The 15,287-nt window shown below is 37.3% G+C and overlaps 1 protein-coding gene across 11 annotated transcripts in view; it reads left to right on the top strand.

The window, feature by feature from the left end:
- The window catches only part of CDC42BPA (CDC42 binding protein kinase alpha), a 345,992-nt gene that overhangs the window by 208,376 nt on the left and 122,329 nt on the right, over positions 1–15,287 (top strand). For all 11 annotated transcript variants that reach the window (XM_049868072.1, XM_049868063.1, XM_049868062.1 and 8 more), the window contains exon 12: positions 3,677–3,810. In XM_049868072.1, coding sequence (XP_049724029.1) covers positions 3,677–3,810 — 134 coding nt within the window. The remainder of the gene's footprint in view (positions 1–3,676; positions 3,811–15,287) is intronic.

Below are 15,287 nucleotides of genomic sequence, written 5' to 3'. Positions count from 1 at the left end.
AAGCATATCCCTGTTCCCTAGAGTGCATAGGTGGGTGGGTTTTGCAGCCAGTCTGTGGGCTCCCAATGCTGATAGCTGTAAGGACTGGGAGGCACCACTTATTCTTGGACCCCAGTTGCCAGTGGCTAGGTGACACGGGTAGAGCCACCAGTCCACAGGCCCCTGATGTGGATAGGTGAGGACTCTGCTGAATGAGCAGAGTGGTGTCAAATGTCACCAACCTGTCGCTCCACCATAGAGCTGATACAGTGAAGTTAGGCTTTAGGTATATACCTTGTTGTACTGTGCTAATGAGGGCCTATGCTATTGCAATGGGCCCACACAGGTGTATGCAGGGGTAAAAGGCACTCAAAGTCTGTGGACCCCTTATGCCTGTGCCTAGGCAAAGGACGTGTACCTGCCCTGAGTTCCCGGTTTAGGGAAGCTGGCAGATTATTTTTTGCTGTTTGTTAAATTATTCCCTCTCCCAAGCCGGGCGAATGGCTCAGGGTGCCTGACGGACCCTACTTCTGGCCCAGGGGAAGTGGCAGTTGGCAATCGAGGAAGTCAGCCTGGGACCCAGTGCAGAGCAGGGAGGGAGCAGAGAGAGTGGTTCTTCCCGAACGAATGGGATGTTTTTTGATCCAGGCAGTAGGTTAGATGCATGTACCAACCTTTTGCCGATTGAGAGTGGCTTCTCTACTAGTTCTGGAGGGTTGAGCAGACTCTGCTGCCTGGTCTCTTCTGATGTGGAAAACGCATCCCAAACGCCACTGCTTGCCTCACCACACTTGTCATCCAATCCGGCCTGCAGAGTGCTGGTTCCCGGCCTGCAGGGTGCTGGTTCCCGCTGGGTCTGGTCTGGCAGCTCCTCGCTGCTGCTGAGCCATCTTTCCCTCGCCCTGCCACTCAATTTGATTCCTCAGCTTTGCCTTTGATGTTTAGGGCTCCTAGTTGTCAGATATAATCAATTCACTTGTTTTTGGGGGGTCTTTGTTGTAAGAGGGACCACCAGAAGCATCTGACTACTCTGCCATCTTGGCCCTGCTTCTATCTTAAAAAAAAAAAAAAACCTAGTGCCGTGCCTCTGTCTTATCCAGTGCAAATGTAGTCTTTAAAAATAGCTAAGATAATATGTTTTAATAAATCTATAAATTCAGAGCACTGAATATCAGTAAATTATTTTATTTAATGAATCTAGAACCGTTGTTGTTAGAACCATTTAGTACCTGACATACTAATGCATCATAGGGCCGCTATGAGTCGGAATCAACTTGACGGCAGTGGGTTTGGTTTTTTTTTTTGTTTATACTAATGCATGTGAGTGACTTTTGACTACAGGACTGGTCTATACAGATGAAATGCACTTCTCAGTAGAACTAAACCCATTGCCATCGAGTTGATTCTGACTCATAGCAACTCAAGGGACAGAGGAACTGCCTCATAGGGTTTCCAAGAGCATCTGGTGGATTCGAACTGTCAGCCTTCTGATTAGCAGCTGAACTCTTAACTACTATGCCACCAGGGTTTCCTCAATAGAATTAGTGTGTTATAAATACTTCTTTTATTGAAAGCATTACACTCAACAATCTTCAATACTTTGTTGTGCATTTGTTTCTGGACTTTAATATGTAAAAGAATCACCTGGGTATCTTGTTAAAATATGGATTCTGATTCATTAGGTCTGGGGTGAGGCCTGAGCTTCTGCCTTTCTAACAGGCTCCCAAAGAATATTAGCTGCTTATCTATAGTTGCCACTTCAGATAACAAGGTTGTAAAAATTAGACAATATTTGGAACACAGTTAACGATGAATGTGTTTTGACTTCTCTGTTTTTACTGACCTCAGTTCTTTTGTTAACTTTTGATGCCAGAAGCACTTAGTATCAATTTATTAATTTTTATTTAAGCATATGTTAAAATTAATAATTTTGTTTCATTATAGCTTTTCTGAACTAATAATGTTAAACGTTATTTATTGACATTACCTTCTAAGTTGTAAAGGTTAATGCAAGAATTCCTGGTCTTAGTCAAAGCTCTGGGACTTATTTATTTTTTATTGTACTTTAGATGCAGATCTACCAGTCAAATAAGTTTCTCATTAAACAATTAAAACACATACTGTTTTGTGACAATGGTTGCCAACCCCACGACATGGTATCATACGCTCCCCTTCTTGACCTTGGGTTCCACATTACCAGCTTTCCTGTCCCCTCCTGTCTACTCATCCTTGCCCCTGGGCTGGTGTGCCGATTTAGTCTCATTTTGTTTTATGGGCCTTTCTAATCTTTGGCTGAAGGGTGAACCTCAGGAGTGACTTCATTATTGAGCTATAAAGGTGTCCAGGGGCCACACTCTCAGGGTTTCTCCAGTCTCTGTCAGACCAGTAAGTCTGGTCTTTTTTTATGAATTAGAATTTTTCTCCAGCTCTGTCTGGGACCCTCTGTTGTGATCCCTGTCAGAGCAGTCAGTAGTGGTAGCCAGGTGCCAGCTAGTTGTGGTGGGCTTAGTCTGGTGTAGGCTGGGGTAGTTGTGGTCCATTAGTCCTTTGTGTCTTTGGTGTTCTTCTTTCTCCCTTGCTCCAGATGGGGTGACACCAGTGGGGTACCTTAGACGGCCACTCACAAGCTTTTAAGACCCCGGACGCTACTCACCAAAGTGGAATGTAGAACATTTTCTTTATAAACTATGTTATGTCAGTTGAGCCAGTTGTTCCCTGAGACCATGGTCCCAGACCCCTCAGCCCAGTAATTTGGTCTCTCAGGGAGTTTGGATGTATCTCTCGAGCTTCTGTGACCTTGCCTCAGACAAGCTGAGCTAGCTTCCCCAGTATTATGTACTCTCTTACCCATTATCAAAGTTACCACTTATCTATTGTCTATTTAGCTGGTACTTATTTAGCAATGTGACCTTAGGCAAATTATGTAACTCCCTGAGCCTCAGTTTCTTCATCTGAAAAATGGAAGGACTTGTCTAGATCAGAGGTTTTCAAATATTTATTTTTAGAAATCAGAGTTTATTCTTCAAATAAAATCTTAAGCACGCTACATAAAACAAAAGCAGAGATGTTGTGGTTGAAATGGGGCTGGTTGATTGTAATCATACACACACACCCACACATTTCTGTGTTCCAATTAACATTGGCCACGCGTTGCAGAGAAAGTTTGAAAACCACTAGCCAAGTTAAATCTCTGTAATCTTTGATCACTTTAAAACCATATATTTATGTACGTATAATAATTACAATGAATAAGACTGTTCACAAAAACAATATTGGAAGCAAAATCATCTTACTATAATTTGTCTAATATCAGCACAAAGATGCTTACCAATAGTAGAAAAAAACTTGTCTTTTTGTTTGTTTGGTTGGGTTTGTTCTTTTTTGAGTTTTTAATTGGTTCTAAAGATGATGTTTTGGGAAGCACAGGTTTTTTTCCTAATAGATGTGTAAAACACTTGTTCATCTTCGTACCGGCATAAGCCATTCACACTCTTTACAGTGAATTAATATGCATTCGTTTGTCATGAGTCAGTAATACTTTGGTGTCAGTAAACATAATACCAAACTCAAAATACTTCTGTTTTAAAATATTTAGTTGCTTTAAAAAAAAAAAATTTTTTTTTTTTTAAACCATACTTTGATTTCAAGGATTTGTTTTCATACAAATAGTAAAAGAAATACTGTCTTTTGTTTTTAGAATCAAGTCATTTGGAACAGCAACTGGAAGAAGCTAATTCTGTGAAGCGAGAACTAGATGATGCTTTTAGACAAATCAAGGCTTATGAAAAACAAATCAAAATGTTACAACAAGAAAGGGAAGATCTAAATAAGGTAAAAATATATAGATCGATTGTTAAAGCCTTTTCTGAATTCTTAACCGTGTTTAATTAGAACACTTAAAATATTCATAGTGAATTACAATATATTGTAAATTTTATCTTTAAAAAGTTAGTTTGAAATTTTAAGAATTACTTTGGCGCATGTATCATTTGATTAATAACTAGTGATGAAGAAACTTATATCCTTGTGGCTTTAAAGCTCAGAATCTTGTGTCCTTTTAGAAAGTTTATGATCAAAGTACTTGATTTAAAAAGTGTTGTTCAAGAAGGAATGTTATGAAGAAATAAAGAAATAGTAGAATCTTTGTAGCATCTACAGAAAAAAAAAAGTTACAGGCATGTTTTCTTTGTAACTTGCTGATGTGAACATTCTTAAAAGAATCTAGAATTTCTTAAATGATTTAATGATTTCTGGTTTTAGGGCAGTTTATCTTTCAAAGCACCATGGATAAACAAGCTAGACATTTTCATAAGAATTTTGTGTAACACTTATTACAAACATCAACAAAGTTAATGATAGCAAAGACTAACACAATTTAATATGTGAGTAATATTCAAGCACTAGAGAAAAATATGTGAACCGCATGCTGTATGTACTATGCCTTCTGTTATAAACAAAAAAATGTTGGGACCATTACTGGCCAACTTGAAAACAAGAAATCAGTGATTTATTGTGTAGTATAAATTATATGCAGTGGTATAATACATAATGCACTGATAATATAGAATGAATTTCTTCTGGGATAGAATTAGAAATCTTACTGCCAGTAAAGAAATGGAGGGAATTGAAAGAAATAACCATTTGCTCCATTTGCTCATGATGCTAAATTAAAGGACAGAGAAAGTTATAAAGATGAAATTGAATTATATCAGTACATTTTTATTTCTTAATGCATTTTTAAGCAATGTTTTATAGATACATTTAACTTCATGGCCAATTTAATAATATCTGTCATATATTTAACAGATATTCTATTTACTTTAATAATGTAATAGTAATAGTAATGGTTACTGGTTCTGTATTTAATGGTAGGATTTCTCTGCCACACTTAGTTACTGTAGTAAGGATGAGAAGCTGATGTCTAGATTTATTGTAACAGCTAATTTTCTGATTTTTTAATAAGTTTTAATATTAAAAATCATTTTAATGTATTTTGAGAAGAGGGTAGTGCTGCAAAAAGAGACAGATTATTGCAATAAAGAAGTTCAAGTGATTTGCTTAATATCCTACAGACAGTAGATACTCTTTTTAAATTTTTTCATTTGATGCATATGAAAGAATAAATATAACATTGTAAGTTTTGAAGCACAATAATAAAACTGATGCCTCTAAATCTAACACCTAGCTTAAGAATGGAAACATTACCCAAACAGAGCTGGAGAAAAATGGAGAACAAAATTCTAACTCACAAAAAAAGACCAGACTTACTGGCCTGACAGAGCCTGGAGAAACCCTGAGAGTATGACCCCCAGATACCCTTTAGCTCAGTAATGAAGTCACTCCTGAGGTTCACCCTTCAGCCAAAGATTAGAGAGGCCCATAAAACAGTGAGGCTAAAGGGGCACACCAGCCAGGGGCAAGGACTAGAAGGCAGGAGGGGACAGGAAAGCTGGTAATAAAAAAAAAAAATAGGGAACCCAAATTCTAGAACGGAGAGTGTTGACATGTCGTGGGGTTGGTAGCCAATGTCACAAAACAATATGTGTACTAATTGTTTAATGAGAATATGGTTTGTTCTGTAAACCTTCATCTAAACTACATTAAAAAAAAAAAAAAAAGAAGCAGTAAAACATTACCTATCTTGTAATATCACCCTGTATGGTCATTTCCTATCCTTTTTTCTTCATTTCCCTGCCAGTAGTAACCACTCTCCTGAATTTTCTGTTAATCATCTCCTTACTTAAAAATAAAATTTTTTTTATCACATATATCACTAAATAACATATTACTTAGTTTTTCTTGTTTTCAAGTTTGTAAAAATGATATTTTGATATATGTGGTCTTCTGAAATTTACTTCTTTCATTCAACATTATATTTCTAAAATTTGTCCATGTAGCTGTAGTTCATTTTAATTGCTGTAGAATATACTATTATATGAACACTCCACAATTTATCTGATTTTTTGTTTACAGATATTTAGGTTGTTTATAGACACTATAACAGTACTGCTGTGAGCATTCTTGTACATGTATCCTGATACACACATACACACACAAACACTTAGGAACGGAGTAATTGAGTTATAGGCAATGCAAATATTCTGTTTTATGTAATAATACCAAATTGTTTTCTAATGATTATACCAAGTTTACACTCCCACTGGTAGTTTATACATAGGAGTTTTTATGTTCAACAGTACTTTGTATTACCAGTCTAAATCTATATGTTAGGTCTACAAATGAGATTTCATTATGGTCTTTACTTGCATTTCCCTAATTGCTGTTGTGATTGTGTATCTTTGCATGTATCTATTCATCATTCAAATTTCTTTTTTTGTGAAATACTTCTTAATATCTTTTGTATATTTTTCTGTTGAGTTGTCTTTTTCTTATTGGTTTGTAAGAATTCTTGAAAATTTCTGGACATACTCATCTTCTGTCAGTTATGTATGTTACAGATATCATTTCCCCGTTAATGGCTTCTATTTCCATCTTTTAATGAAATCTTTTGGTTAACAGAAGTTCTTTCAATGTAGTCAAATTTATCAGTCTTTATATTTATGATTAGCGCATTTGCTAGCTTGCATAAGAAATCTGAAGTAAAATTCTCTTGTATTTTTAACTCAAAATTTTTAAATCTGTTCTTTCATGTTTGTCTTTAATCCACCAGAAATTTGTTCTTTTGTATCATGTGAGATAAAGATCCAGTTTCACTTTTTTCCCATACGGCTAATCAGCTGTTCATTTACTAAATAGGCACTCCTTTCCCCAGTGATGTGCAGTGTCACCTGTCATGGATCAAGTGTTCCTGTATGGACCTGTTTCTTGGCTCTCTATCCTTTGAAAACTGTGATGGGATTTTGATTAAAATTATATTGACTCTGTAGATCAGTTTCAGGAGATTTGACGTCAGTACATATTGAGTCTTCCAATTTTTAGTGTCCATGTTTATTAATATTATCTTGAATGCACACACAAGGTTTCTAGAGCAGAGCAGATTATTATTATTGTTTTGTGTAGCAAATAATAACCATGTGACTCCCTGTGTCCCATTTTTTACCTCTGGGAGAGCACAACGAAAACCAGATGGATAAACCGGACATATACAAGGTCTATATTGTAGACAAGGAACTCCCCCGAAAAAATTAATATGGGTGCTTATATAGAAGAGAGAAGCAGCTGTTTCCCTTCCACACCCCTATTCTGAGAGAATCTCCTTGGAAACGTACTGGAGAGGATCCTAGGTTCTTACTACAGCCCTGTGGAATGTAAATAAATCACTCCAGTGGGAAAACAAGACCAGAGTCTCCAGCTCTGCGAGCCAGGATGTCTCCACGGTCCAGGATTTTATCACCACCGCCACCACTCCCTCCCCCCAATGTAAACACATACCTCCAGGAGGTAAATTTCTTTGGATTTTTCTCACTGCGTAAATAAGTCATAAATTATTTTCCAAGGCTTTCTTTTAGCCCAGGTCCCAACTTTTAGTAGACTTTGCTCAGAAAGCCCTAACTGCAAAAACAAAAATATTTTTTCTACAGCTTCACTGTCTTTTTATTCATAATCATGGTCAATCTCTCCATATATGTAAAGCCTTTTAAAATGGTCTTCAGTAAAATTTTATTTAGGTCTTGTTTGCCTTTCATTAAATTTAGTCTCTTGTATTTTTTACATTATAAATGGCATCTCTTTAAACTCATTTTCTTACTGGTTTTTATATATTGATTTTGTGCTAGTAACATTGCCATTTAATAATTTTAATGATGTATTTGAGATTCTTTGGTTTTCTGCAAGTAATGACAGTTTTGTGTCTTCCTTTTGGATCTTTATGCATTTTCTTTCTTTCCTTGTCTTACTGCATTGGCTATGACCTCCAGTACAATGTTGAATAGAAGTGGTGATAGCAGGCATCCTTATCTTGTTTGTTTTAAAGACATTGCTTCTAATATTTCATCGCTAAAAATGGTGTTTCCTGTCATTTTTTGGTAAATACTTCTTATCAGATAAAGAAGTTACTGTCTCTTCCTGTTTTGCTAGTATTTTTATTTTAGCAAGAATGGGTATTGAATTTATGAAAACATTCTTCTGCATTCTGTTGATATGATTTCATAAGGGTTGCTCTTTAATATGCTGGTAAGGTGAATTACATTATAGACTTTTTCTAATATCAGACCACTTTTGCATTTCTGGGTTAAACCTAAATTGCCTATGTTTATCTACATGATTTCATAAGGGTTGCTCTTTAATATGCTGGTAAGGTGAATTACATTATAGACTTTTTCTAATATCAGACCACTTTTGCATTTCTGGGTTAAACCTAAATTGCCTGTGTTTATCTACATGATTTCATAAGGGTTGCTCTTTAATATGCTGGTAAGGTGAATTACATTATAGACTTTTTCTAATATCAGACCACTTTTGCATTTCTGGGTTAAACCTAAATTGCCTATGTTTATCTACATAATGATAGTATAGGTAACACTTATATGGTGTCTGTTCTAAGAGCAGTGTTTTCTCAGTGCTTTACATAGAATATTTAATCTTCATAAGAGCACTGTGAGTTAGGTATTAATATTATTCCCATTTTATAAATGGTAAAACTGAGCACAGGGCAGTTAAGGCACTTGCTCAAGGTAGCAGACCAAGAAAGTGCTGGAGCTGGCATTTCAGCCCACGGAGTCTAATTCCACACTTCATGCTTATTCACTTTATCTATCACTTGGGGATTGACTTGCTAATATTTTGTTGAGGACTTGTACATCCGTTTTCATGAATGAGATTGGCCTGTAGTTTTTTTTTCTCTTACTTTTCTGTTTTTGATATCAAGATTTTACTGGCCTGAGAATGAGTTGGGTAGCATTCCCTGTTTTTCTGTTGTCTATAAAAGTTTGCATAAGACAAATATTTTTTTTTTTTTCTTGAAGCGTTGGAAGAATTTACCTCTAAAACCATCTGGGCCTGGAGGTTCTTCTCATCCAGTGTGAGGGTGGGGAAATTTTTATTAATTATCAATTCAGTTACTTTAATTGTTATAGGGCTATCTGGGCATTCTGTTTCTTCTTAAAACAGTTTTCATAAGTTGTATTTCTCTAGGAATTTGTTCAATTCATAAGTTAAAAAAATGTATTGGCACAAAATTCTTTATAGTATTCTCTTACTGCCTCTTTTGATCTCTCCTAGTTCTAAGTATTGTAACATCCTTTATGATTTTTTTTTTTTTTTTGACCAATGAGTTACTTATAAGTGTGTTTTAAAATTTTCAATGTATGGAGTTTTATCTTTTTATTGTTGATTTCTAATTTAATTGTAATATTATTACAGAACTTAATCTGTATAATATCTATTCCTTGAAATATACTGAGATTTGCTTCATAACCTAGACTATTCCATTTCTAAATGTTCAATGTACGCTTGAAAAGAATGTACATTCCCCAACTAGTTGGTGCCCAGCTACCACCACCAACTACTTCGACAGGAATCACAATAGAGGGTCCCGGACAGAGCTGGAAAGAAATGAAGAACAAAATTCTAACTCACAAAAAAAGACCAGACTTACTGGCCTGACAGAGACTGGAAAAATACCAAGAGTGTGGCCCCGAAAACCCTTTTAACTCAGTACTGAAGTCACTTCTGAGATTCACCTTTCAGCCAAGAATTGGACAGGCCCATAAAACAAATCCTAATACATGTAGCTCGACCATGTATATGAGACTAAATGGGCACACCAGCCCAGGGGCAAGGACGAGAAGGCGGTTTTCTTCTAAGGATTCAGCTTCCTTGAAATACATTATTCTTTACATAGCTAGTGGAGTTTCATTTTGGTTGCAGGCGTTAGATAAGTCTTTCATACACCATTTGGTTAATCCTACAATGATTAGTAAAGAAATTAAAAGAACTAAGCCAGTTTGTTGGAAACCCTGCTGGCGTATTGGTTAAGTGCTACGGCTGCTAACCAAAGGATTGGCAGTTCAAATCCACCAGGCGCTCCTTGAAAACTCTAAGGGGCAGTTCTACTCTGTCCTATAGGGTTGCTATGAGTCGGAATTGACTCGACGGCACTGGGTTTTTTTTTTTTTTGTAAGCCAGTTTTTAATGTGGAACACATCCAGCAACCAATACCATTTGGTAACCAACTAAAGATATCTCGAAAAGGAGAGTCAAGTAAAGGAGGTATTGAATGCAGCCAAGTAGCTTTTTGGTGAATTTTCCTGATGACCTACTTCTCTGGTGGTGTTTTATCCAAGCTCAGTCAGAAGTATTAGCAATAGCACAAACCCTCCTTGCTGGGCTAGAAGGAAATCAAGAGATATTCTGTGGTCTAGTACCACCTTACCAAGAGATTCTAAAGATCTTTGTTGAGCAGCCATTCTGTCTGCAAAGTCACCTGCAGCCTGAGGCAACATAGCAGATAAGTTGTGAATGGATTTCTCAAAATGGGGAATACCATATTTGGGTAAAAGTGCTCAAAGGAACGCCCATCCCAATCCAGGCTTATCGGCTATTGGATTATGGTCTAACACAGAATCTCTCTTATTTCAAACAAGGATCTTTAAGTCACTAGTCCAATGTACATTTTCATTGTAAGAGTGGATATGTAGGAGAACTCCTAAGAGACCTAATGTGTATTGCCCTCTCATATTCCAGCCATCCAAGCAGGTCAGTGCCCAAACACAGGGGCTGTCACATGGGTTTGAATCTTCTGTTGCACTTATAGTTCGATCCTTCACATAAAAATACATATCCAGGAGGAGCACAAATCATATTGTTTCTTGTATAATTGTTTGGGAAAGGAATAGTTTCATTAACCTGCTTAAGCCAGTTTTCGGTAAGGGCATTATTACAAAGGGACAATTGCCCTAACCTCACTGGGCTCCAGAGCTCAGTACAAAGTGGGGACAAGGTACTTAAATCAGTCTCTTTTCCTCGGAAGCAGTTGGGTAGTTTGGTTGCACTTTGGGACAAACTCATGAAGTACCTAGGGGAATCAGCAAGGTGGAGAGGGAAGGTAATATCATTTAGGCAGTACTTTTGCAATCTGTTCCAACTGGGAAATGATTTTATCTTAGAACAATTTAATCTTCATTCCACAATGTGAGTTAGGTTAGCGTAGTACCTGAGGTTAGGCTAACAATTCATGGGGATGCCACATCCTAACACAGATGGCTCGCTTAAAGGTAATATTGAAATTAATAGTAGCATTGGGTACAAGACTATAGTTTCATATAGAAAAAACTAATGGATCTAAACTTTCATACCCAGATCGTAGATGGGGATGACAGATCCATCATTCAGTCAAATTGCTGGTGCTAGCTACTGATTGGGCCAATTTAATAAATGTGTTCTCTTCTCATGTGGTGGAAGACACCACTGAACAGAGAAAGATAAAAGTTAAATGGACCTTCATGCTGGATAAAATTACCAAGGAAAAAGACTGCCAATATGAAGTAAAACTAATAATGTAAGAATAGCTGCAATTCTAAAGCAAAGTCCGCAAAATTTAGCAAGGTTCATGGAGTCTTGTTCCATGATGTTGGGATCAGCTGTCTACCTCAGATATCATCTGCTTCTGGCCACTGGAACATTTTAAAGTTATTTTTAGTTCTCCAGAAGGTTGACAAATCCACAGGGGTATCTTGGACTTCTTTAGTCGTGACAAATGGAAAGGTTTCAACTCCCTTTAATTTGGCAGGACATGGATTAGTAAGGAGAACTAGATAGTAAAACTTAGAACCTTTCCATTGAGGTTCTAGAGAGTCTTTTAACTGATACCTTTTCCAATACATAGTCACCTGGGACAATGTTAGGCAGATTTTGGGATTCTTTTAGTCGTCAAACTCATTAAACAAAACGCCTTGCTGTTGAGTTGATTCTGACTCTTAGAGACCCTATAGGGCAGAATAGAACTGCCCCATAGGGTTTCTAAGGAATGGCTGGTGGATTCAAACTGCTGACCTTTTGGTTAACAGCTGAACTCTTAACCAGTGTGCCACCAGGGATCCTCAGTCATCAAAGGCCTCTTTAACCTGTGAAAAATATTCTTAGAGTATTAAAGATGGACAATATTTTAATAATTCAGCTTGAACATTGTTACAGTCAGTATAGGCAACATGAGGGAGGGCCATAGGTCTTCCAGTAATTATCTCATATGGAGTAAGTTTATGGGATCCCAATGGGGTAGATCTTAAGTTCAAATGAACTAAAGGAGGAATGTTAATCCAGTATAAATTTAGGCCTTCAGAGAGCTTGGCTGATTGAGGTTTTATGATACCATAAATCCTTTCCACTAGGCCAGAAAATTGGTGGTAATAAGGGCAGTGTAATTTCTGAAAGATGGAAAAGACTCAATGTATTTCTTGAATGACTTGACCAGTGAAATTGGTCCTTCTATCACTGCAAAGAGTCTTCAGTGCTTTCCAAGTAGGGATGATGTTTTCAAGAAGTTTCTTAGCCACAGAGGCCACAGTTTCATGGCAGCAGGGGACAGCCTCCACCCAATGTGAAAAACTACAAATTATCACTAATACACATTTATGACCATTGGAGGGTGGGAGCTAAATGAATTCTAGCTGCCATTCAAGAATAGGCCCAGACAGCAAGGGGTGTTGTCCAGGTAAGACTTTGAGATGATTTCTGGAATTATGGCAAGGGCAAATGGGGCAATGTGGGACAACATGTTCAGCAGCTTGAAAAAATTTCCTCACCAGTGTTTCTTTGGGGTTTCAATCCACTTTATTCTGTCCCATGTGGGACCCTTCACGTAGGGTCCACATCATGGGAGTATGCAAAAATTTGGGTAGGACAAGTTTGTAATTAGGTTCTGTCCATAATTTAGTGGCACGATCTTATAAGAACCTGCCTTTCTCCATATTTCAGCCTCATATGTTTAGGCTAATTGTTAGTGCTTTAAAAGATTTTCTGAAGTTAACTCATCAAGGTTGGGGTCATCAGTAAACAAGTTTGAGGGATCTATTTCGTTTGTCAGCACGAGGGCAATAGTAATTTTAGAAGCAGCTTGTTTAATTGTTCTGTCAGCAGGAGCCTTCCCTCTTGGCCGGCAAATTGACAGGAGTATCAGGACTAACCAAAAAAGGGTATATGTCTTCAATAGGACTGAGAGATATTGGAATGGGTTGAGAATGAATCAGCGTTTGCTATTGATTGGTAACCCCCCATAACCTTTGAGGTTTTTGCACCCTATCTGCTATTAACTATTCTTTTGCAAAAATTGGGAAGGTTTTCCATTAGTGTTTAGAATAGTTTCTCCTTTTGGGTTAAATGCCACCGTAGGAAAAGTTCCTCTTGTGTCCCCGGAGCCCTATTCATTCCATATCAGGTTGAAGGATATCTTGTTGGGAAGTCGTTGTTTTGTTTTTAATGTATAACATTCATTTTTCCAATGGAGCACTAGTGGTGCGGTGGTTAAGAGCTTGGCTATTAACCAAAAGGTTGGCAGTTTGAGTCCACCAGCCACTCCTTGGAAACCGTTTGGGGTAGTTCTGCTCTTTACTATAGAGTCACTATGAGTTGGAATTGACTTGACAGCAGTGGGCATTTTTCCAGTGACCAGGTTTCTTACAGTAGTGGCAAATGCCAGCCTTGGGGCTATTGGAGGTTTTGGCATTCTTTTGATTTAGAGATTAATTGTTGCAACTGGAGGGCCATCATTTGCTAGCCTTTTCATCCCCTTTGGCCCCTAGAGTCTGGGAAAGTTTATAAGCCAAATTAGACAATTCTGCAGTGGGCCCTGTTTCCCAGTCCAATCGAAGCTGCTTAATCAAGGCTGAGATTTCAGGTTTTAATCCAGATATGAAAACAGCATTAAAAGCTCTAGCTGCACACAGAGCAGATAAGGTAAGGCCAGAATGTTTGGAAAACTTTTGAAGGTGTCTGATTTGATAATCATAAACATTCTCATCTTCTGTTTACAAGAATGAATTTTTGTCCAATCAATTATGGAGGGAAGGGCCTTGGGAATAGGTTCAAGTAATCTCTTACCCATTGCTCGAGCGTCCTCAGGTAGCTAAATGGCTGTCTTATCTATGTTTAAAGCTGTTTTGGGGATCTTTCCATTCTGTGTGTTCTAACCACAGCTGAGCTTCTCCAGACCCAGTTTTCATATGGACTATTTGAAACAAATTTAGGAGCACAGGTTGGTAAGCTTCAATAAGGATTTTAAATTCCTCAGCAAACTTATAAGGGTCTTCACTAATTTTGGAAAATCATTTACAATGCTACATATCTGAGCAAGTCCAGGGAATAAAGGTAACACAGGGAGACTTCCCTGTGTTCATAGGATGGATCTTAATGGGCATTTCAGGTAAAGTTTTCTGAGTTGGTTTATCAGGAAAAAAGGAAGCTCAGACAGAGTATTATCAGAGTAATAGGAAGATAAGAAGCAGTATAAAGGAGAGACAGCCAGCAAAGGGGCAGGTGGTACCGGAGCAGAGTTCTGACATTGTACCTCCTTATTTTGTTTGGTTAATTTGGAAATAGTGTCCTGCAGTGAAACAATTTTGCTATCTTGTTATCTTTTGGAGGCCACTAAATACTGATCAAAATAGACATCCCATTGAGTTGTTTTTTAATCCGGAGCCTTTGTTTTCCAAATTACTGCAAAGAGAGACCAATTTTGATAAGTCAAAAGAGCCCCAAAGTGGCCATTGATTTTTGAAACTGTCTTTAGTGAGGCCGTGCCAACCAGACAAGAATGCACACATTCTTGAGAACAAAGAGTTGAACGGCACAAAGTACGTAGTGCTCTGCCATTCTGTTAAAGGGCAGAGTTTTTACACGCACAGTTCAGTGTGACCAATACCACATACATTAAAAAAAAAAATTATTTCTTCATTTGGTTAATCTCTTTTCTGACAAACATTTCTTGATAACAATTTGTGTAAGCAATTTTTGAGAACATTTTCATTACATGCTTCCTGGAGCATTCTTTATACACATTTTCCCAGAATAACCACTTTTCCTTTGCCCCCTCCCTTGTTTGCCCAAGGGTGGTTCATGTTAGCCCTTTATTGAGAGCTTGCTAGCACACATGTCAGACCTTCCTTCTAAAATCATTTTTCTTTTTCCTGAAATAAAACTTTAGCAGTTCCTTTAGTGCATATCTGGTTGTGGTATGCTGTTATTTTTGTTTATATGAAGCAGTTATTATTTTAGCCTCATACTTGGAAAGTAATTTTTCTGGGTATTCAGTATTACTTATTTTTTCATCTGTTTGAAAATATCTTTCACTGTCTCTATATCCATTGTTGTTTCTTAGGTATCTGCTCTGATTCCAATTATCATTTGTTTTTCTC

This window comes from Elephas maximus, chromosome 24, assembly GCF_024166365.1.
Source record: "Elephas maximus indicus isolate mEleMax1 chromosome 24, mEleMax1 primary haplotype, whole genome shotgun sequence".
Lineage (NCBI taxonomy): Eukaryota > Metazoa > Chordata > Mammalia > Proboscidea > Elephantidae > Elephas > Elephas maximus.
Note: the sequence above shows the minus strand (reverse complement) of the source record. Positions and strands in the feature narration are given on the sequence as shown.